Source organism: Colletotrichum higginsianum, chromosome 5, assembly GCF_001672515.1.
Source record: "Colletotrichum higginsianum IMI 349063 chromosome 5, whole genome shotgun sequence".
In the NCBI taxonomy this organism is placed as follows: domain Eukaryota; kingdom Fungi; phylum Ascomycota; class Sordariomycetes; order Glomerellales; family Glomerellaceae; genus Colletotrichum; species Colletotrichum higginsianum.
The window spans coordinates 387,518-410,312 of record NC_030958.1 but is presented as its reverse complement, the minus strand read 5'-3'; the positions used below and the strand labels follow the sequence as shown (position 1 = coordinate 410,312).

General features: G+C 57.6%; 8 protein-coding genes across 8 annotated transcripts; 5 read left to right on the top strand and 3 right to left on the bottom strand.

Annotated features, from left to right (window-relative positions):
- Positions 1-2,766: 2,766 nt before the first annotated feature.
- Positions 2,767-3,542, top strand: CH63R_07062 (uncharacterized protein; the record flags this gene model as incomplete). The annotated part of the gene is made up of 3 exons (XM_018302037.1): positions 2,767-3,054; positions 3,149-3,258; positions 3,323-3,542. 3 exons carry the CDS (start codon positions 2,767-2,769, stop codon positions 3,540-3,542), a joined length of 618 nt encoding a protein of 205 aa, XP_018156815.1.
- A 2,974-nt stretch (positions 3,543-6,516) lies between these two features.
- Positions 6,517-8,884, top strand: CH63R_07061 (sodium symporter family protein; the record flags this gene model as incomplete). Its single annotated transcript, XM_018302036.1, has 5 exons — positions 6,517-6,594; positions 6,660-7,069; positions 7,146-7,438; positions 7,491-8,442; positions 8,563-8,884. 5 exons carry the CDS (start codon positions 6,517-6,519, stop codon positions 8,882-8,884), a joined length of 2,055 nt encoding a protein of 684 aa, XP_018156814.1.
- Positions 8,885-9,599: 715 nt separating this feature from the next.
- CH63R_07060 (Serine carboxypeptidase) lies at positions 9,600-11,298 on the top strand (the record flags this gene model as incomplete). Its single annotated transcript, XM_018302035.1, has 3 exons — positions 9,600-9,828; positions 9,887-9,970; positions 10,040-11,298. 3 exons carry the CDS (start codon positions 9,600-9,602, stop codon positions 11,296-11,298), a joined length of 1,572 nt encoding a protein of 523 aa, XP_018156813.1.
- Positions 11,299-12,951: 1,653 nt separating this feature from the next.
- Positions 12,952-13,392, top strand: CH63R_07059 (Biotrophy-associated secreted protein 3; the record flags this gene model as incomplete). Its single annotated transcript, XM_018302034.1, has 3 exons — positions 12,952-13,091; positions 13,179-13,283; positions 13,344-13,392. 3 exons carry the CDS (start codon positions 12,952-12,954, stop codon positions 13,390-13,392), a joined length of 294 nt encoding a protein of 97 aa, XP_018156812.1.
- A 2,314-nt stretch (positions 13,393-15,706) lies between these two features.
- CH63R_07058 (transmembrane alpha-helix domain-containing protein) lies at positions 15,707-16,798 on the top strand (the record flags this gene model as incomplete). The annotated part of the gene is made up of 1 exon (XM_018302033.1): positions 15,707-16,798. The coding sequence occupies one exon, from the start codon at positions 15,707-15,709 to the stop codon at positions 16,796-16,798; it is 1,092 nt and encodes a 363-aa protein (XP_018156811.1).
- A 1,768-nt stretch (positions 16,799-18,566) lies between these two features.
- CH63R_07057 (uncharacterized protein) lies at positions 18,567-19,535 on the bottom strand (the record flags this gene model as incomplete). The annotated part of the gene is made up of 1 exon (XM_018302032.1): positions 18,567-19,535. The coding sequence occupies one exon, from the start codon at positions 19,533-19,535 to the stop codon at positions 18,567-18,569; it is 969 nt and encodes a 322-aa protein (XP_018156810.1).
- Positions 19,536-20,502: 967 nt separating this feature from the next.
- Positions 20,503-20,804, bottom strand: CH63R_07056 (uncharacterized protein; the record flags this gene model as incomplete). Its single annotated transcript, XM_018302031.1, has 2 exons — positions 20,503-20,649; positions 20,724-20,804. The coding sequence occupies 2 exons, from the start codon at positions 20,802-20,804 to the stop codon at positions 20,503-20,505; spliced, it is 228 nt and encodes a 75-aa protein (XP_018156809.1).
- Positions 20,805-21,916: 1,112 nt separating this feature from the next.
- Positions 21,917-22,672, bottom strand: CH63R_07055 (Chloroperoxidase; the record flags this gene model as incomplete). Its single annotated transcript, XM_018302030.1, has 1 exon — positions 21,917-22,672. The coding sequence occupies one exon, from the start codon at positions 22,670-22,672 to the stop codon at positions 21,917-21,919; it is 756 nt and encodes a 251-aa protein (XP_018156808.1).
- Positions 22,673-22,795: the final 123 nt, after the last annotated feature.

Below are 22,795 nucleotides of genomic sequence, written 5' to 3'. Positions count from 1 at the left end.
GCGGTGTGACTAGCCGACGAGCGTCCTTGGACTATTCCAAAGCAACTGCATTTGCACCCTTCATCCTGCCCGCTTGAAGCATAACTGGGTTATTTTGTTTGCGACACGGCCACTGGGTACGAGTGCGGATGAGCTCCATCACACTAGCGAGGCATTTTTTTCTCTTCTACTGCTGTACTTTATCGGGGGATCGCTTGACTTTTTTTTCGATCTCCTCGTCTCGGCCCCCGGACTCTTTGAATCATGCGCTTTGGTCGCCCATAAATGGCATGGGTACATTTCTCTTCATACGAGTCTCGTTACGGCACTTGCGTGATGGATAGGCACGGCTGCGTCTTCCTGCGCCGGCCGAGGGCATGATTCAAGGAAACTGGACATTGATGATGATGCATTTACGGATCTGGCGTGGAACGACAAAACTTTTGGGGAAAGGGAACCAACCCACCATTGGAACATTGCATTTTTTTTCTCTTCGCTTCTTGGTCTGGTCGTCGTGGCAATCCTCTCGAGTCTTCACTTGAAAACTCGTGATGGATCCATCAGGCGATGAAGCCCGCCCCCCTGTTCATGTCTCATTCGGGTTCTTTGTACCTAGGATTCTCTTCGAAATGATTTTCGGGTTAGGGAGGCTGGTCAACAAGGTCCATTTCGTTGTATCGCAAACGTGTCTCAGCACATTAGTCGTGAAGTCAAACTTGGTGTCGGCGATGGCCCCTGTGTTTGCTTGTTTGGTGTCGTATGCAGTTATCCGTCGCTACGGAACAGGACTGCGCCATGTTGCCGGGTATGTTTCCACACCAGCTTCCATTGCCGTGCCCGCGCCGTCGTCGTTGAGTTACATTGTGCTGGCTGTCGTTGTGTGCCGTAAAAGCGACGGTTTGTACGCCGCCATGAGTTGTGAGTGAACTGATCGAGTCCGTCGGAGCGAGTGAGAAGGGTGGATATAGATTGATGCAGTTCGCCCAGGCGTCCGAAAGGCCAAGACTTGATTTGGAGGGGTACGGACATGGCGAAAGGAATAAATTCTCGAGGCGTGCTTGAGGAAGAGGAGGAAAAGGGAGGGGCCAGTCTTGTTCTTTTCAACGGGATGGCTTCTCCTAATGTCCTACACGCACCGCACCGCACCGCACCGCCACTCGATGGCGCGTGTGTTTTTTTGTCGGTGGTGCGGGAGTGGCAGTGACATGGTGAAACGTGTGCTGCGGCGGTTCATGGGCTGTGAAGTTGTGGTTCGGAGGGGTTAGGAGTGGGGTACATGTGCTGCGGGATAGGAGAAATGTCGCAGTTCGATGTTCAACCTGCGACTTGCTACTATCGACATGGAACCGGATAGGATGGGGGAGGGGTTGGAAGGGCAGAAAGATCGGATGAAGATAGGGGGGTATGCGGGACGACTGTTGGGAGGCCGCGAGATGCTCGTCACGTCGTGCTGGAGGATGAGGACGTTGCGTTGCGTTGCGCAGTGGTGTGGAAGGATCATCTATCTCGGGCTCGGTAGATGTTGGCGTCTTGAGGGGGTGTTTCCGATCTATCGGGCTTTCATCGTCGAGTAGTGAAGTCTGGCAATTGGAGCCGGATGCGGATGGGCGCCAGGTAGACAGACACCTCATCATGACCTTGGCCGTTGCGCCTGCTTGGCTCGAGGAGACAACCCTATCCTCCGAACACCGACTCTTCAGGCCAATCTATTGTGTTTTCTCTGTTCTTTTTCATCATCTTTGTCCTCCTTTTTCGCTGCTGGATGAGACGCCATTTGTGGGGTTATCCGGGACGAGATGGTGGTGTTGAAGGGCATGTTCCTTTTTGCTTGCTCACGACTTTCTAGGGCCAGAATGGCTGTTCCCAGAGGATTTGCGTGTCAGAGAACAGCGGCACCAGCCAGTCGTTAAACGACCGAACCCTCTTTCCACAGGCTCATGTCAGCAGCACTCTGATTTCACCGCTCCCACGCCCTACTAATATCGTTCCCCTCCCCAATCCGAAGCCAGCTTAATCATCTGTCCAGCAAGTCAGCGGGGTCAGCAGCGGATGCACAACCGCAGGAGGGCAATCGTGGCGGGCGGGAACAAGGGGTTGCGGAGGAATTAAGGGAGCGGGTGAAGACGTCCGATTGGACCCGCGACATCTCGATCCGGATGTGGCGTCGTCGGGTCGGGCGGCGTGCGGCGGGGGGAGGCGGGGAGCGGGGAGATAGTCTCGCCGATGCGACGGAGGGGATCACGCCGCATGGCTTGTCGGCGGCGAAAAGCTGCTCCGCGTCAGCGAATGTTGGAGAGACAGTGTTGGGTATGGGGGAAAGATGGGCTGTTTTTCTTTGCAATGGAAGTGAGCGGGTTAGTGATGTGGGCGTTTCCTGTCGATGCTGTGCTGACTTGGGTGCCTTAACAAATGTTGACGGGGGCTGCCGAGTGAAACCACGTGTGGCTATATTCCTCACTGCCACCCATTCCTTCTTGTTTTAAAGATGTCGGCGACCTCTTTTGATCTACTGCTCCATAGGGAAACGTGATAAACTCGACAAGTAGGTCGGGTCAAGATGTCACAGACGAACCATCATGAGCAGCAGGCCCCCCTAGGGCACGTCTTCGGCTTCTGGAAGCTCGCATGTCCCCGACAAGCTGGTTCGGATTGGGATACGGATAAAAACCTCGCGAAGAGACATGGGGTGCGGCGACGTGAAGTCGAGGAAGTGGACAGCGAACGGGCGTCGAAGTGAGTGTGTCTCGGTCTCTTATCTAGAGCCATAAACCTTTCATCACGCAGCAGATGAAGATGATCCAAACAGAAAACCTTGGAGTCCTTGGCTTCTATCCACTAACGTCACTTCACAGAAGTCCGAGGAGCGATGCTGATACTGTAGTGACGGGTCCCTCAAGCGAATTCCCCTACCCCGCCATGTCTCCCCCCAAGCCTACGTTCGAGTTCGGCTTCCGGGTCGCCGTGCGGCTCGCGCCGGATGTGGCGGAGACCGTTGTCGAGGGCGGGAAGACGGTCGAGCTGGCGAGGGTGGTCTGCGGCTCCTGGTCTGGGCCGCTGGGCTCGGGTGTCGTCTTGGTGAGCAATCCCTACACATCAACTTGCGTTCCCCAGCGTCTTCAAAGGCGGCCAAGAGAACTGTATGATTTTCGTCGGCTGGGCTGACTGGTAGGATGTGGAGTCGGCCGGACATGACCTGGATAAGACGAGGCTCAAGACCCGGCCTATCCATCAGATCAACACCGCGTTCAAGTTGCAGACCGGCGACGAGGAACCGGCCATGTATGGAGAAGCGGCCCTTGCTCCCTCGTGATTTCCTGCAGCTGACCCATTTGTTCTCGAACAGGCTCGAGATGGGGACGAGGGGGTTCCTGAGCGGGACGACTGACGTGCTACGCCAAACCGCCTGCCGAACGGAAGACGAGGCGAGGGTCGACCCGAGGCGATACTGCTACCGCATGGCCATCAGCTTGACGACGACGGACATGCGATATGTCAAGAAGGTGGGAGGAGCGTTGTGGGTCGGGACCGGGATGTGGGACCTGAATGAGCTTGTCATTGAGTAAGTGAGCTGCCATCTTTGTCGACAGGGCGATGTCGCTGACCTGAAAGCAGTGCGTATCGCGTGGTTTGAATGTACGATGGGCGGACTCGGTGGACATTAGAAAGGGTCGTTACACCCCTTGATGATCTGGACGTAGCACCGCCTCGGGGGCGCCAAGCCCTCCTCAAAAAAGTGTTGAAGGGAAGGTCAGAGATACTATATCCTATGTCAAGGCCCGTGATGATATCGTAGATGTGGTAGAACGAATCCACCGGCAGTACCCGCTCTCTATGGCCACTTGGTTCCATGGGTCACCGCCTCGACATCGGAAGAGCATCGTCTTAGACTTCACAAGCAGCAACGTCACATGACCCTGGCGTCAAATTTGAGATCGCCGGGATGAAGCTGCCATGTTCTGGCCGCCGGCGAGAATACGATGTGCCCCAAAGGCACCTGCACCGATACGGAGAAGCTGGACACGGATATATAGTGCTCTGTCACGAGTGCCCGATGTCATTACTTGCTCCCGCTCGGTTGAGGTAGCATCAGATCCCGGGCACCCCCCGTGACGGGCAGGCTAGACCCGAAGGTTTGGCCGACATGAGAGCTCATGCAATGCGAACCAGGCCGGCGGCTCTCGTACAGCTGGGTGGAGCGAGAATCGGTTGCCTCCAGATCAGATTGTAAGGCTACCTCGGGGGTGGGGCTCGTTTCTCCGTAGGCGATCCGTCCGGGGTCGATTTGGCTGCTCTCCATGTCAGTTTCGAAGCCGTGCTTTGTGGGCTGACTTCAACGGAAACCCACGGAGATGCTGAGTCGTGAATGGTCTGCCATTTCTTTTTGCGATGGGCTTCATATCTCTCAGCTCGTCAAGCCACCGTCGCGCTTGAGGACGCCGATGTGAACGCCCTTTGCTTGGCGTGGAGGGTGTGAAGGACATGCATGCATCGGATGGGTCTGGGAGAGGGGGGAGGGGGGGGGCAGATGCTTGTGAGGCTGGTGGGCAACAACAGGAATGTCGTTTGATTCCCGTTGGCTTGAGACGTAGCTGTCGAAACATAGCAATCTCATGAGGTAGAGGAGTGCGTGGGAACACACATAAAAGGGACACCCCACGTGAAATGTACTCATAGTATGCAGTTCGCAGGCCAAGGTAAAGAAGCCCCACGAAGGCGGGTCGGCGTTCGTCTTGGTTTTGTCTTGGAAAAGGCTTTGCAAAAGCTTGACCTGGCCACTGCCGAGCGTATCGAGCCGATGCCGCATGAGACGAGCAACCAACCATCTATCTAGGTAGAGAGAGCTCCAGATCTTGAACACGGCATCGTCGTCCAACTGGTCACAGTTGTGTGTTGTCTGTTTTGTTGCCATTCCTTGGTGTGATTTTCTCCTAGAAGACGGTCAACTGTTCTGTTCTGTACCTTCAAGATGAGGGTGAGAGCGTGAGTGAGAGCGCGAGTGAGAAGTGAGACTGAGAGTGAGCGCGGCCGAGTCCCTCGCATGCTAAGCTCATTGCGGAGATCTCAATGGATAATGGCCCGTGCGTAGACGGGGGTCTCTCCACATCATCCACACGGATCGCGTTTCCTTATCTTCCTCCCTGTCAACCTTCTTCACAAGTCACAACATATTACCTCTAGCCTGATAAACACGCGCGATTCACAACCTCGAGCCGAACTCTGATGTCGAGCAGCGGGCCCGGTCTGCCACTCGAACTAGCGCAAGATACCACAGGGACGGCTCTTGATCGCCGCTCCTTATCGTTTCTTGGCCGCCGGCCGCCTCCACTACAGGTGTCTTGCCCGATCGTCACTCTGGTCCCGGAAGGTCATCGCCTTTACCCATCCCAAGGAACTCGATGTCCAACTGAAATCGAGACTACTGTAGGCTTCCTCTACAGACACAATGAGGCCAGTCACAGTGCCTCAAATCAAGCAGAGGGCTCATCGGGAGCTTTCCTCTGGCCGTCAGCATGAGGAACAGTCTACGAATGCCTGACGAACCCAGACAAATTAGCCTTCCCTTCCGCCCTAAAGCCGAGTCAGCAAGGAAGTAAGAAAGTTCAGATGCAGTTTAGGTTTGTACACAGACATTGTTGTTGCTAGATGATCAACCGAAAGCCATCTTAGTCACTAAGAACATACACTGAACGGCAGCTCTTCATACCCTTCGTTTCTCCATACTTGGCCAAGTTTCCACGAAGCTAGAGTTTTTGCAGCCGCTGAGCACTGCAGAGAACACGGTCACGGATTTCCCGCGGAACATCGAGCCAATGCAATCACTACTACAATCATGTTACTGGTGAAGTTCACATCAAAAGAATGTCACGCCGCCGCACCAAGGTCCACCCTCCCTCCCCCCCCAAGCCTAAGCGCTATCCCGAACAAGCATTCCTCTCGCATCCGACTGGCTGCAGATCTCCTAACGGCTGTGAGGACAGATGCCATTGGGCCGGGACATGCGCACGGCAGCATGCCGCAACGCCATTTCTATGACTGATTGAATTTTTGGCCTTATCTCTGTCCCGCACGCCGCATGGTGTTGGTGGCCGCCGCCTCCGTGCCTCATTTTCCTTTGACAAACTTCATCCAGGGTCTCAGACTTGACGCACAATCTCAGAGTACTCGTCCCAACCGGGCATAACGTCGCAGCCCCCTCCCCCAACCAGTACCCCGGCCACCTCGCGCCGCAGCGCGAACCCCAGTGGTCTAGCAGAGATATCTCCAGGTTCGAGTGGGGGCAGAAACGTGCCTTTGTAAATGTGTATCTCATGGTGGCTCATGGGACAGGGTGGCTCCGGCAGTTTAAGCTCCGATAGCCGTAGGACAGTATCCCCCTTGTTCGATGCTGCCGCCGGCCAGTTATCTGTCTCTATGGTTGTCTGCAGAAGTCGAGGGCATACATATATACACCCATGAGCCCGGGCCAAACATGCTGCGAGCTTGCTCCGTTATCACACATTGTCACAGTCGTCTGATTCTCCCACAAACTGGCCCAAAATGGTGACCGCAGCTCTCAACCAGGGCGTCGGCTACGGCATTGTCCTCGGCGTAGGCTTCCTCTTCGCCATTGGCATGGTAGGACAACCTTGATAAGCCCCTCTCCTCGTTTGACTCGTTCACGTGCTAAATTCTCGGTGCAGATTGCCACGACCTATGTGCTTAGACGATACAACAGGGAGCTGCAGACTTCCGAGAACTTTACCACGGCCGGCAGGACGGTCAAGTCGGGCCTTGTCGGTTCCGCCGTTGTCTCGTCCTGGACGTGGGCCGCCACGCTGCTTCAGTCGTCGGGCGTGTGCTACCGATACGGCGTATCTGGCCCTTTCTGGTACGCCTCGGGCGCGACTGTGCAGATCCTCCTCTTCGCGACGCTCGCCATCGAGCTCAAGCGCAGGGCGCCCAATGCACACACGTTCCTCGAGGTCATCAAGGCCAGATACGGCACGGCCACGCATCTCGTCTTTATCGTCTTCGGCCTGATGACCAACATCCTGGTCACCCTGATGCTGATCGTGGGAGGCGCGGCGACGGTCAACGCACTCACCGGCATGTAAGTCACGGCAGATGGAAGCTGTCCCCCCGGTTGTGGACAAGTGAAAGGGTTGCTGACCTCGAACACGACGCAGGCACACCGTCGCCGCCATTTACCTGCTGCCCGTCGGCGTCGTTGCCTACACGCTCGTCGGAGGCTTGAAGGCGACCTTTCTCACCGACTGGGTCCACACCTTTATCCTGCTGATCATTATCATCATTTTCTCCCTGACGGCCTACGCCAGCTCCGACGTGCTCGGCAGCCCCTCCAAGGTGTACGACCTCCTCGTCGAGGCCGCGCTCAGGCACCCGGTCTCGGGCAACGCCGAGGGGTCCTACCTGACCATGAAGTCGCAAGGCGGCGTCGAGTTCTTCGTCATCAACATTGGTGAGTCCTGTCACCGTTCTGGTGTGATTCGATGTTCTAAGCAGTTCCGCAGTGGGAAACTTCGGCACAGTCTTCCTGGATAACGGATACTACAACAAGGCCATCGCGGCGTCGCCGGTCCACGCGCTTCCCGGCTACATCATCGGCGGCCTCTCGTGGTTCGCCATCCCCTGGCTGACGGCGACGACCATGGGCCTCTCTGCGCTGGCGCTCGAGTCGAACCCGCGCTTCCCGACCTTCCCCGCGCGCATGACCGAGGCCGAGGTCTCGGCCGGGCTTGCGCTTCCCTATGCGGCGGTGGCCCTCCTCGGCAAGGGCGGCGCCGCGGCGACGCTGCTGATGGTCTTCATGGCCGTCACGTCGGCATCGTCGGCGGAGCTCATCGCCGTCTCGTCCATCTTCACGTACGACGTCTACCGGACGTATTTCAAGCCCGACGCCAGCGGCAAGCGCCTCATCTACATGTCGCACGTGGTGGTCGTCGTGTACGCGCTCGTCATCAGCTCCGTCTCGGTGGGACTGTATTACAACGGCATCTCGATGGGTTACCTCTACGTGCTGATGGGCGTGCTCATCTCGGCCGCCGTGCTCCCGGCGACGCTGACGCTCGTGTGGAAGGGCCAGAATAAGTGGGCGGCGACGCTCTCCCCCATCTTCGGCACGGCCTTCGCCATCATCGGCTGGCTCGTCACGGCCAAGAAGACGTGCGGCGTCTTGGACATCGCCTGCACGGGGTCCAACAACCCCATGCTGGCCGGCAACGTCATCGCCCTTTTGTCGCCCATCGTGCTGATCCCGGTCTTCACGCTGGCGTTTGGTATGGACAAGTACGACTGGAAGTCGATGATGGCGATCCGCAGGGGCGACGACCACGAGCTGGCCAGCGCGGCCGGGCTGGACCTCGAGGAGATCCCGGGACACCAGGAGACGCAGGCGGCGTTCGAGCGCGAGCAGACGATGCTGTCCCGTGCGTTCAAGATTTCCGTCTCCATGACGGCGTTTTTGTAAGTGTGCCCTCGTAACGGGAGAGTGTATCTCCGGATGGTAAAAGAGAAGTACGGGGGAAAAAGAAAAGAAGAAGAAAAAGACAAAAGGGAGGGGGAAAAAAGCTAACAGCGGACCAGGACCATCGCGATGCTCATCCTCTGGCCGATGCCCATGTACGGCTCCGGGTACATCTTCAGCAAGCCCTTCTTCACGGGGTGGGTGGTGGTCGGCATCCTTTGGATCTTCTGCTCCTTCTTCGCCGTCGGGCTGTTCCCCATCTTCGAGGGCCGCGCGACGCTCGTGCACACGGTCAAGTCGATGATATCGGGCAAGAAGCCGACGCGCCACCACACCGTGACGCACGGGGAAGAGGAGGAGGAGGAGGCCAAGGAGGAGACGACCCCCGGCGGCGTTACGTCCGAGAAGAAGGACGTGGGCGGGGAGACTGTCCCGTTGTGAATGATGAGAAGTGAGAGAGTTTGTGTGAAAGGGGGAAGAAAGGGGGTGGAGGACTTTTGACCGGAGTTGTGGTGACGCTATACCATCGTTTTCCATGCCAGCTGTTTATATGCAATGATATCCAAGGGGGAGTTGAACCTAGCAACTGTGGAAGCAATATAAAATGAGCGCTACCACGGAGTAATGAGGATAATGGTGAGCTAGATGTCTGTAGCTGAACGGCATCAGAGCGGTGTGTGTCTAAGTTGAGTAGGCTTAAGCGAATGTAGAGCTTGCCAGTTTCCTTTTCTCTGGATTTGAGAAGACTTATTCTAAAATCCAATTATGCATTTCACTTCTCACGCAGCCACTAATAATATGTTTACACATTGAAGACTTATCAATCACAATGTCAGCCGGAGCACGAGGATGAGGATGCTAATGACAGCTTTAAGCTCGGTGTTACAGCGCCGAGCGGGGGGGGTTGGAGGCGACGGGCCCCACTGCGGAATCCGGCCTTCCCAATCGGGACGCCGTGGCCCCCCGCCCAACCTTGATCCTTCACCTTGATCCTTCAAGCTTCAACATAAACCTCGTTTCACAAAATCATCGGCCAGGGAGCTCATTCTCGTCTTGTCATCATCCTCATCGATTGCTCCATCAAACGAGCCGTCTCCTGAACTCCTGTCTCATCGACCATCCATCCCAAATTGAAACCGGCGGCCGGAAATCAGACATGGTCCGGCTCGCCTCCCTCACGGTCTCCGGACTCGCGCTCTTCACGCGGATCGCGTCCGCGGTCGCGACGCAAAAGGACGTCGAGTCGCCCGAGTTCGCGACCTTCTCGGTGCCGGAGCACCCGCACCACGCGATCCGCATCAAGGAGCAGAGCGACGAGCTCTGCGATGCGGGTTCGAGGCAGTGGACCGGCTGGTTGGACACCGGCGGGAAGCACCTCTTCTTTTGTGAGCGGTTGCCGCGTGCAGTGGTCCCGTGAACCCGTTACTGAACAACCTTGAACAGGGTACTTTGAGAGTCTGAACGATCCGCAGAAGGACCCCCTCAGTCTCTGGATGACGGGCGGCCCAGGCGGCAGCGGCCTTGTCGGTAAGTGAAATCACTGTCATCATCACCTCAAGATGAGTCCATCAGGATCAATCTGATCACAAAGTCCAGGTCTCATGCTGGAACTGGGCCCCTGTCTGATCAACGAAAACGGCACGGGCACCGTCCACAACCCCCACGCCTGGAACAGCAACTCGTCCATGATCTTCGTCGACCAGCCCGCCGGCACGGGCCTCAGCTACTCCGACAAGGACGTCACCCCGCCCGCGACGTCCTACACGGCCGCCGAGGACATGAACATCTTCCTGCGCATCTTCTACAAGGCCTTCCCGCACCTTGACGCCCTGCCCTTCCACATCGTCGGCGAGAGCTACGGCGGCCACTACATCCCCGCCCTCGGCGCCGAGATCGTCCGCTACAACACGGGGTCCCCGGCCCCGGCCTTCAAGGTCCCGCTGGCTTCCGTCATGATCGGCAACGGCTACGTCTCGCCCGCCGACACGACGTGGGGCTTCTACGAGACGCTCTGCACTACCAAGCCGGGCGTACCCGAGCCCGTCTTCAACGCGACCAGCTGCGCCGCCATCGCCGCCGCGCTGCCGCGGTGCATGTACCTGGAGGAGGCGTGCTACAAGTACCCGGACCCCATCATCTGCCGCGCCGCGGGCGACTTCTGCTTCGACCGGATCGACTGGCTGTACTACCAGGATGTCAAGAAGGGAGGGCGCAACCCGTTCGACATCACGCGGCCGTGCGAGGTGGAGAACATCTGCTACGGCGCGGGCGCGGGCATCGAGACGTACATCAACTCGGACCGCGTGCGGGCGGCACTCGAGGTGCCCGACGAGGCGAACGGCGGCGGCGGCAGCGGGAAGAACTTCAGCCTCATCTCGGAGGACGTCAACCGCGCGTTCGAGCTGGCGGGCGACATGTTCCTCAGCACCGAGGCGCAGGTGCGGTACCTCCTCGAGTCCGGGGTCGACGTGCTCGTGTACAACGGCGACCTGGACCTCGCGTGCAACTCGGCGGGCAACGCGCGGTGGACGGACAAGCTGTCGTGGGCCGGGCAGGTGGAGTTCAGCACGAGCGGCATGGAGCCGTGGTTCGCGGTCCGGGACGGCGAGAGGGTGCGGGCCGGGCGGTGGAAGCAGGTGGCGAAGCCCGCCGTGAGGGCGGGGGCCGGCGGGCGGCGGACGAGGTTCGCGTTCGTGACGGTTGAGGCGTCCGGGCACATGGTGCCGCTGGACCAGCCCGAGGTCGGGCTGCAGATGGTGAGGAACTGGCTGTTCGGGGACTTCGGCGAGGCCGTCGAGGCCGCCGTGGAAGTCGGGTTGGCGGACGAGGACGAGTACGTCTTTGTGGAGTTGTAAGGAGGGCGGCGGGGAGAGTTGCGGTAGTAGCCTTTCGGAAGTCGTTAACGACGGGACGGTCATCTAGTTTGGGAGCTCGTGACTTGATTAGTTTGTTATCTTGTGTTAGCTTGGTCGGTCGAGCGCGACTGTTTCCGGCCAAATGGAGGCCTGAAAGAACCTCTCACACGTTGGGTTTCGCCAGGCGGCAGGAGTATCGTCCCATTCACACACACACACACACACATTTCGCCAATCGATCCAGGCCGGAACTCGGTTATCAGATTCGCTTGAATGATCTCTTCGCCCCATCTCCGGTAGCCAACAATTGTCGATGTACATACGGTACGAATGATGTGTGGCGTGGCTACTGAGCGGGTGCGCCCCTCCTCATCGTACTCTCAACCGCTATGCAATCTGTTTTATTTTTATTTTAAGAACCTTTAGGCAATTGGCCCCGCCTATCTTAAGAGTAAGGAGGGTATGTTGTTTGGGGCGTTGTATGCCTCAAGAGCTGCACTGCCTGAATTGCGCGTCATGTAAACTATGGTGTGAGTAGGAGTAAAAGGCTTTGCCAAGAATGGTGGCCTGCAGGTCAGCAGCGTAATGCGACGGCTTGAATTAAATCTGAATTCAATGTCCTCCGGTGCCGATAGGCGGTTTGTGATATAGATTGCAGTTTTACGAGATTTCCTCTTTCGGTACATCATCAGTCGCCAAGCCTTTCCAGCTTGAAACTATCACACAAACCTTGTGTAAAACACAACAACCACAAACAGCTGCCCACGCGTTGTAGGTACTCTTGCCCCATGAAGCATTATTCTTTCTTTCCCAGCGCGTCTCCCTATTGGTATCACGGGTTAAGATACCCGTACGGTGCAGCGGTCCGGGCAGTGTGAAGCAGCGGTTCTCCTATCTATCGATGGTACTGATGCCTGAAGAAGGAGAGGAACGGAGGCTATGAAAGCTTGTGCCGCAGAATTTCTTCAAAGACGCCGAGCCATCTCGAACTCTGGTCGGCGCTGCCGATTAGGCAGGGATTCGGTTCATGCGAGTGTCGCCAGGCTTGCCCTTTACGCCCATGGACCTGGCTGTTGGTTGCTAGCAAATTTACACTCCAATACTTCCCCCAAAGAAGACTAACCAGAAAGAAGTATGTCTGACTTCACCTACCTTCGATTTGGCTGCTCATTCTTGACTACTACTCCTCTTGTTGTCTGCTTCCCTTCGCTATTTAGCTGTATAGGTCAGCGGCCCTGCTGGACCTTTTAGCCTAATCACTATGCAGCCCACCAACTCTCCTGTGGCTCGCAGCCTAGCTGTTACACAGGGCATCCCGCCTGTAAGACCGCAGCAGCTGTCAAGAGGGCTGTGTAGGAGAAGACATTTTGCTAATCTTAATCTCGAGGTAAATACTCATGCATTGAACTCAAGTACATAGGTTCTATAACTATTAGTATACTCGGTGAATATAAATCGAAACAGGAGCTGTAGATCCTCATTACGATCAGTAATTCTATTTTAGAGGTCTAGAAATGATAAATAATCATCTATCTTCCTCAGAATCATGTATCTATCCCTCATCACTTTCTACAACATCATTACTCCAACATCCTTCAGCGCTCGTCATTTTCCACAACACCATTACTCAAATACCCTTCAATACTCGACACAATGCAGTTCTCTACTGTCCTTGTTACCCTCCTGCCAGCGCTAGTTGCTGCCGAAACCCTGTCTTCTAGCAAACTATGCGTTGGTGGTTTCCGTGCAGGTTGCCTTCCGAGCAGTGACGGCATTCAGCGTTGCCTCAAGGAGTAAGCACATCATTCCCCCCCCCCCCCCCCAACATTGAATGGATCAAGCCTGTAAGGACCAATACTGACTCACTTCTTCGATTATAGTCCCAATGTTGGAGACACTTGTGTCGTCGACTGCCAGTCGCAGTCTGACTGCTACGTTCAGTGCGTCGCCCAGGGTTTTAAGAACGGGTTCTGCACCATTGATGGGTAAGTACAGCGTCTTCCATGTAGATATTTCTCCCGTCTAATCTTTGTCATTCTTTTCAGGAGCGGACCTTGCATCTGCAGCGGTATCGACGGTGGCGCCGATGCCTGACACAGGCCAGCACCTCGTGTGATTCCTCACGAGAGGCTCGCTGACCTTCACCTGGCGCCAGCTTCTATAGAGTAGATATCCATCAACATACTCACTTAAACACACATAGCTACGTTTAGATTGGTAATACTATTTTTGGCCGTAGTCAACAGCCGGAGCATTGTGGTTTACAGTCTTTCCTCTTTTGTCCCAGCTCTGCTGGATACCATCTCTGACAACACCACCTATGCCACGATTCCCATTGCTCATTATTAGTCACCCATTGCACCTATCTCAATACAGAAATCTGGCTCGCTAGATATTCCAGGCCGACTTAGACCATCTGTGCTTTCCTTTTTCTAAAAAAACAATTTCCCCTTCTATTGCCTAGCCTTGGGTTGAACCTGGCAAATGTTCTCAATGTGAGCAAGCTTGGTGTTGGAATCCAGTCGAACCGGGCTTTCTCCTATCCCGTCAGTGACTGTCTATTTGAGCCTGTAAAGACTGTATCTGATCGTCCGGAAAGGTCAGTGTATAGGCCTGCTCGTTTCAGCCCTTCTGGATCATCCCGAATAAATGCTGTTGGAGTCGGCTTAACGTCGGATGCCGGGATTAAATCCGGATCCGACGGACCACGGGCTGCAACTGCTCCACCAGATAATCAGTTGTCTCACCAAAAAAAGGAGCCTTTTCGCTGATCACTGTACGGATACTCTGTGCAGAGCACCAAAATACCATTCGCTCGCAATCCGGCGATTCTTCTGCGTCTTCGCCTCAGGCTGGTGTCCCTGAGTGAAATCAATTGTCGCAGTGCCGTCCACCCCGCTCATCCAGGCACCGACAAAACGGTCAAGAAAGCGCCTTACCAGGCTGGGAACGTGGCTAAGCCACCAAAGCTTCATCAAGAGCACACATGTACTCGATACTTCTGATGCCTAATGACCTCTAGCCAGCGGGAAAGCGCTCAGAACTCCCTATGTACCTACCAGCCCAAGGAAACCCAACGGCTTTGACATTCTTAGCGAAGGCGCCATCATCATTACCAATCATCACCTTTGACCGGCCCGGAAAACGAACAAACCATTGTTCCTGTTCCTTTCGGCAACTCACCTCATCTCGTTACGGACACAGCCCCTGGGCCAAAGGCCACGAGAGCCAGGGATCCCCGGATCCGGTTCAAGCTCATACCCGTTCACCATCCGCAAGCGCGGACCGCCATCAGCCCATTAACCCATCAACCCATCGACTTCATCACGAGTCCGCACAGTCGGGAAGGGAAACGACTAGATCCCCTCGTTTTTGCTGGCCGAGCTAGACGGTCTGGAGCCAATTGGGCGGTCTGGACGGAGGAGCTAGCGCAGCCACGTCGCCTGGGGTTGCACGACACCCGATCGCCTCACACCCTCCACCTCGGCGTCTGCTTTTCTACGTTGTCTGGCACGTCGTCCAAATGCTTGCTTACATGGTACAAGAACCGCGGCACCGCCACCCGCTCGTGGGAGCATCGAGAGCAATGGAAGCCCGCCAACGACCGTCGATGGCAGCATGTCCAGCTCCGCGGCAGATCATGGTACAGGACATGAGTGGATGTCCACGCCTGTAAACCGAACCCCCTGGCACAAGACCCCTGCCGAAGGATCACGACGGCATCTTAGAGTCTCCGCAGCAGCGCTCAGCGCCTGCGCGACGATGGGGATTTGCTTGGCCCCAATTTGAGCCCATACTCGCCCATTCCCTCTTCTTCCTAGCGTAGCATTCCATTTTTATGGTTTTTTTATCTTGCTGCCTGTGATGCCTGAGAGATATGGTCCACCGCGATAAATGCTTGGTCTCCTCCCCCTCCTCTTCTAGGCCCCCTTCATACACCCCCCGGCTGGTTGCTAGCCGTGGCCGGGGTCTCTCTCTTCACGTCGCACGCGATGGGACACAGACCAGAGTCTAGACATGGGGTTCGTTCGCCGTGGTGTCGGATTGGGACCGTCTGACTGGCCAGCGCGGACTCAACGGGGGGGCCCAGAGGGCGTGAGCTGGAGCGATCTTGTCAAAAAGCAGACTGCTTTCCCTTGTTCCCTGCTGGACCTGTCCCAGCTCTTCTCCTTTTCTCTCTTTTTGCTTGTTTAACGTCGAATTTGCTCCTCGAGTCGTCGCCTTGGCTCGTTGCGAATAGCCTCTCCTCATCGCATATTCCTCTGTCTTGGAGCGTCAGTAGATACCCGGGTACGAACACATTCCGTGGACAAAAAGTCCTGTTTCTCTTATTCCGCCTCCGAGTTTTCGCCCTCACATCTCTTTACGGCTTTGACACACACACACGCGCGCACACACACTCTCAAAGATGGCTCTTTCGACAAAAACGACGTACATTGCGTCGACGTTCCCTGAGAACCCCCTTCCGACCGACTTCTCACCGCCCGCGTCCTCCTGCTCCGGCGTCTACCTCACAAACAACGTCTATGCCATAGACAACGACCAGAAATGCCTGCCCAGCAAGTTTAACGGCGCCAGCTCGGCATTCTACTCCCCCGGCACCGTCTGCCCGACAGGCTACACCGCCCAACCGCAATGCTCGCGCAATGGCGGCGTCCGCTCCATCACGACCGTCACCTGCTGCCCATACCGCGGCGACATGACGCTGTCCTGCGTCGAGGACGACATGACGCTCGCCGGCGTCTGGGAGACGCAATTTTGCACGTGGATGGCCGGCCCCGCAACCGTGGTCGACATCACGCGGACGGACGACGGCACTGTGGCCACGCAGGCTGTGACGATGAAGAACCGGGATGGCGTGAACGCATGGGGAATCAGGATGGTGTACCAGGCGAGCGACCTCGTACCCAAGACGACATCGGTGACGACCACGGCGGCAGCAACCACGGCGGGGACAGCGACGGAGACGGGAAGCGGCACGACGGCCGCCGCTACTTCGTCCGGGACAGGAACCGCGGCGGCAGCTGGTAACTCCGGCACCGCCGGCAGCGGCGAGTCGGGCGTGAGTGAGGGTTTGTCACAGGGCGCCGTTATCGCCGTGGCGGTCGTCATCCCCGTGGTCGTGATCGCGGCGCTCGTGGGTTTGTTCTTGTGGTGGAGGCGACGGAAGCACCGGTACGCGGGCGTGAAGCCCGTCGACACGACACCGACGGCGCCCGAGATGGACGGGCAGTCGTCGGTGGGCGGCGAGCAGGGCGCTTATGCGTACCAAACACAGCAATACGCTCAGCAACAGCAACAGCAGCAAACACCCCCGCCGTTGCAGGAGATGACGGGAACAGACATCGCGGGCTACTACCAGAACGACAAGGTGCTGATGAACCCTTCGATGGGAGGCGGCCACACGCAGTTCAAGGGGTGGACACCGCCGGCGCAGGTGGCAGAGCTAGGAACGGGAGAGGGGCCGATGGAGCTGCCCGCGGACAACGGTCGGAGGTAGCCGACCGGGAGGCTGGGAGTTGGAACGTGAGACTCCTGAGGAGTCGGTGTAATGAAGTGGGATTTGTTGGAGTTGGATATATCACTGCCGCGAGATGGGATTCGGTTCATACCAGCGTAGAGGGCGTTACAACGCCCATTTTCAGGGAGAGGCGTGGCGGGACCAACAGGCGCTGTGTCGTGCAGCGTACCTATTTGCGATGCTTTAAAGCACAAACCTGACTTTCCAGCATACAAATTCGAGCAAATACAAATAAAAGTCTAATGGATTTACATCCCGCCGTTAAGGTCGTCGATATGGGAATAGTGCAGTGGTTTGGGTTACTGTCTTTCAACTGGCAGTGTGGCATTCAACACCGGCTTCATCTGGGAAATGTAAATTCATGAGAGTGATGAGCCGGGCCCAGACAGCAACCTACCTAGTGCTTCGCCGGCGTCAAAGTCGGACTATTGTAGCCCGGTCAAGCGCCGTGTGACCGGTGTCCCGGCGACAAAGTCCCTCCGACCACCGAGACGGATGACGGATAGCGGGTAGCCAGTGACTCTTCGGCGAGCGTTCACCGGGAAGAGTGGAGCCTGGACCGCCTGAGGGTTCTGCTGGAAGAAGCTAGGTACGTACCTACTGTACCTAAGGTGCCCAAGTAGGTACGTAGGTAGGTAGGTAGATTGGGAGCAGGAAAATTACCCCGCCACCCCGCCATCCAGCCCGCGAAAAAAAATCATTCTTCCCGAGCGCAGTCCTGCTTATCAAGCACCCAGAAGCTCCCTCAACGATTAATAAAGCATTCAACCTTGCTCTCTCTGCTTCGGCCTTTGCTTCTGCTGATACATAATACGAAGCGATACCCAGCGGTCTCTTTGCGACGTCACTCAAACGAACCGAACCATCTCGGACAAAGGACAAACCCAGCAGGCGCATCACCCGAAGAAGTGCGAAACCACCTGCGCAAAAGACGACTCGGAGGAGAAACAAAGACGATCAAAATCAAAGACAAAAAAAAACCCGTATCTACATAAACCCACAGACAACAGTCGAAAATGTCCGCCCCCAAGGACAACAACGCAAACATCCCCCACGATGACGGCCATGAGTCGGAGCCCGAGATGCTCGAGGCCGACGAGGTCGGCGAGGAGGTCAACGTCGACGACGAGGACATGCCGATGGACTCGGACGACGAAAACGACGGCAACGAGGAGATTAACCTCCAGAACGACTCGATCGCCTACTTCGACCTCCACAAGGACTCCGTCTTCGCCATCGCCCAGCACCCCGTCCACCCGACCCTGATTGCCACCGGCGGCTCTGAGGGCGACACCGACGACGCCCCCGGCAAGGGCTACCTCTTGTCCACCGCCGCCGCCGCCTCGCGTCCCGTCCTGCCCGCTTCCTACTCGGGTGACAACTCGCAGCAGCAGAGCACCGGTCTCGAGAGCATCTACGCCATCGACGGCCACACCGACTCGATCAATGCCATCGCCTTCACCCAGCCGCACGGCGACTTCCTCGTCACCGGCGGCATGGACGGCCGCCTGCGCGTCCACGCCATGCGCGTCAACTCACCGACCGCCGAGGCCGCCTCCGTGCAGATCAAGTTCATCGCCGAGGCCCAGGAGGTGCCCGAGATCAACTGGATCGCCCCCTGCCCCTCGCCGCGCTACCCCAACACCATCGCCCTCGGCGCCAGCGACAACTCGGTCTGGGTCTACACCATCGACGTCGCCAACGCGCCGGGAGGCAACCCGGCCAACGCCCTGCAGCTCGTCCAGACCTACTGGCTGCACCAGGCGCCCGTCACCGCCGGTGCCTGGACGCCCGACGGCAACCTGCTGTGCACCGTCGCCGAGGACTCGAGCCTGTACGTGTGGGACGTCTGGGGCGAGGCGGCGGCCAAGGGCCTCGTCGACAGCAACGGCCAGACGACGGTGGCCCTGACGGGCGACGACCAGCGCTTCGAGGTCGAGGGCGGGCTGTACAGCGTCGCCGTCGACCCCAAGGGCGCCCTCGTCGCCGTCGGCGGCGCGGGCGGCGCCATCCGCATCGTCAGCCTGCCGAGGCTCGCGAGCAGCGCGCAGCCGGGCCGGGGCGGCAAGAGCAAGACGGGCGCGGACGTGGCGGCGGGCGGGCAGATCCTCGCGGCGCTGCAGACGGCGGCGGACAGCATCGAGACGCTGAGCTTCACGACGGCGATGGGCGGCGGCCCGGGCCAGGTGTCGACGCTGCTGGCGGCCGGGTCCGTGGACGGGAGCGTGACCGTGTTCGACGCGGGCCGGCGCTTCGCCGTGCGGAGGAGTCTTCCCGGCGCGCACGAGGAGTTCAGCGTCGTCAAGGTCGAGTTCGTCCGGGACACGTGGCTGCTGACGACGTGCGGCATGGACGGCGTCGTGAGGCGGTGGGACCTGCGCGCGCAGGACGCCGGCCTGGTGAAGGAGTGGAGGGGACACCGCGGCGACGGCGAGGGCGGCGGCGTGCTGGGTTTCGTGCAGGGCGAGACGGGGGAGAGGGTCGTCACCGCGGGCGACGACGGTGTCGTCTTGGTCTTTGAGGCATGAGAGAGGGGTGTGTGTGTGCGCGCGGGCGGGTGTCTGTCTAGTTTTGGGATGATGTTTGCTTGCGTTTTCCTTGATATGATGATGAAGGCGGGATAGATAAAAAAGAAATCAAGGGTGGGAGGAGGGGGGGTGGCCTTTTCTTTTTGCCATGTCCCTGCAACAACCCGCGAGCCCGGTACTATGGGCATAGAATAGGGACGACTGGAGGTCCTCACGAATTGGAGTTTCGTCGCATGTTGCAAGTACAGTACACACCCGTCCTCTGGTGCCTGTTAGCCTTTTGCAGACAAAGGAATGCTGCGTCAGCGTCTTGAGGAAGCTCATTGGGATTTGACGGGCTTCGAGTGAGACATATGGGCGCTGGCTATCTTTTGAGTTTGTCGTCCCAAGATTGGGGTTATATTTCCGTCAGAGGTCGCCACTCGCTTGCTCCTCTCTCCATCCATCTCTGCTTGTTGTCGTTTACCCCCCAAGGAAGTCGGACTTTGTTTTTGTAACGGCCAACCAACTCTCGGAGAGGAAAAACAGTTACTATCGCCCGCATCACAGGGCCATACGTCGCCATACCACACCACCATGAACAGCAGCAGCCCGAGAGGGGACCAAGTCCTCGCACTCGTCCTCGTGGCGTGCGGAGTCCTGGAGTTCCCGCGGACCTGCCTCTTCCTGGCCTGCTCATGGATGTCGTGGGATTCTGTTACCCGCCGTGAGTGCCCGTCACCTATCCCTTCATATGGGCTGTGTGTGTGTTGCGGTGGAGGTTAGCTGACGATGCAAGTGTGTGCCTTGCTCGGGATATATCCGTTCCTTGGCCATATCGCCGGTCCGGCAGCCAGGAGCTTTCTGTTAGAGTCATGGCGGAGTTGGGCAGGGTACCGATGGCAAGGGGGGCTTTGAAAAGCCATGTCTGTGCTTCTTCAGCATTTCATGGATGAGATGGGATCTGGTACAAACTCCCATCATTCAAATACGTCACAGAAAGGCAAATGGGTCATGTTGTGTTATTTTTTGACGATTTATTCATGTCTCATTAGACTACCTGTTCGTAATCACCACCGTTCTTTTGCGCATCAGCTGCGCTGGGTGGTCCAATATCTTCCTCTCTCCCTGTTCCCCATGGCACATATGCCCGTCCGTGTCCTCGCAAGTGCATTTTCAGTTGCTTCTGCCGCCCTGGCCAACGTTGGGACCCTGGGCGAGGCCTTGGCTCTGCCCACCGCTGGCGTTCAGGCCGTCGATGGCGAGACCCTTCTCGCCCTCGGGCAGGGGCGCCGTCTTGTCGGCGCGGTCAACGTGGGAATCCTAAGGTTGCGGTGTTAGTATTTGAAGGCTTAGAATTTGGAGCTTGGAGCTTGGGGGGTCATGGGCTGACTAACCTTGACCTCGCCAGCGCCGTGGACGATGTTGTGGCCGGCCTCAACGGCGTTGTCAGAGGCTCCAGATCCGTCGCGAGGCATGATGAGTGGTTTGTGGTGGTTTGAGTTGATTACGTTGGTAGTGATGAGGTTGAGTCTCGTAGGAGGCTGTAAGATAATGTAGATGGAGTGTTTGTAGTTGTGTTGATAGTGTAGGCCGAAACGACATCCAAGCGGCTGAAAGAGCCTCTTTTTAAGCAGGCAACGAGTCCCCCAAGAAGGGCGACCGGTTTGACGTCACATGTTCGTACACGGATGGATAGCGTTTTGCCTCCAAGCTCCCCTCGAAACTCAGTTGGAAGCTCAGCTCTGGGCGGCTCTGAGCTCATCCCCCCCAAGACCCAACGTCATGGTGTGGGGAAAATGATGGCCTCCCGCCCACATCCGGAACGCCGATCGGCGCCCCGTCCCCCCCCGATTCCCGCAGCGGCCACGCTTGGCCACACTTTCTTTCGATGGCCGCAAGGCTCCTCGGAGGAAAAGCCCCGCGTGTTCAGGCTGGACACAACCTATTGCGTGGTTCCCCAATTTTATTTTGTTTTTGTTTCTCTGGGGTTTCCCCCCATTCTCAAACACCGGCGGGCTGGCTTCTTTGCGGCCGTGTTGGGACGATGACGATGATCTCTCTGCCTTGGTCGGTCCTTGCGCCGCCATGGCGATGTCTCCCCACGTCCGATTGTCGGACATCGCACTCTTGGCTTGACTGAGTCCGCTACACGATTTTGGTTGGAGTTGGCTGGACGCTTTCACATTGACTCCATCAGCGATGATCCCCAACCTCTAGCAGACGACATGTCAGTCAAAGTCCCTCCAGTCTGTACAGAACAAGCGCAGTTGAGCAAGTCTTTAGCTGGTGTGGCCTCTAACGGATGGCGCATGAATGCTCATAGTGCTGGGAGTTCTCGATATGGGTCTCGTCATGCGACACAACATCACATCACATCCACTTCTCTAGCGTGGGCTCAATTCAATGCCTGGGCGGCAAGAACAGAGTCTTTCTCCCACTACGGAAGGCCCCATCCCGACAAGTCACGACTCCCGGGATTAGGGACTGACGGCGGTGACACTACTCTGCTCTGCTCTCCTCGAGTAAGGTACTTAAAGGGGGGCTCACACAAAATTATTTTCTATTATGATAATATTTTCCAGGCAATCTAGCTGCTGCCGCTGGTGGCGATGCGCTGCGACAGGCTCAGGACCTGCGCCGTCGTGATCTCCGTCTCGGACGTGGTCCATCCCTCGGCGAACGGCAGGCGCTCCTGCTCGAAGACGACCCTCAGCCACTCGACCGGCGCCGCGGGCTCGCTGAAGCTCTGCCCGATGGTGCCGAGGATCACGGCCGACTCGCCCAGCGACACGGTGACCTGGCTCGACGTCAGCCCGAACGACGGGTTCGTGGCCTGCGCCGTGGCGATGCGCTTGCTGCGCGCCGCCGCCATGGTCTGGGTGTCGACCTTGGCCGCCGCCGACGCCGCGGCGCCGGCCTCGAGGTAGCCCCTGGTCTCGGCCCAGACGGTCTGGTTGAAGGTCTTTGCGTCGCCGGTGACGGCGAAGTCGGCGCGCGAGAGGCTGCCGTCGTGCTCGATGACGTTGTGCTTGGCGATGTCGTCGAGGTTGAAGGTGGTCGGGTCGCCCGTCGTCGACGTGGCGAACGCGGGGGTGCCGAGCGTGCGCACGAGGCTCTCGTTGAAGTGCAGCGCCGAGCCCAGGCCCGAGATGAGGTCCGCCATGCTGATGGCCCGGCCGTCGCGCGCGAGGTAGCCGTGGTTGGCGAGCGAGTTGAGCATCGGGCAGGGCGAGCGGACGGCCGAGGCGTCGGGGGCGAGCCACGGGTGGGCGGCGATCTCGGTGGCGGCGGCGGCGTTGGCGGACATGGCAACGGTTGCCGCGAGGGCTGTGGAAGCGCGCATCTTGGTGAGTTTTTCCCTTTCCTTGGGGAGGAGTAGGTTGGTAGGATGAAAGGTTGCGGAACGAGTTGTGGATGTTGTGTTGGCGGTGTTCAACCGGAGAGTGATGGCCTTACTATGGCTGTC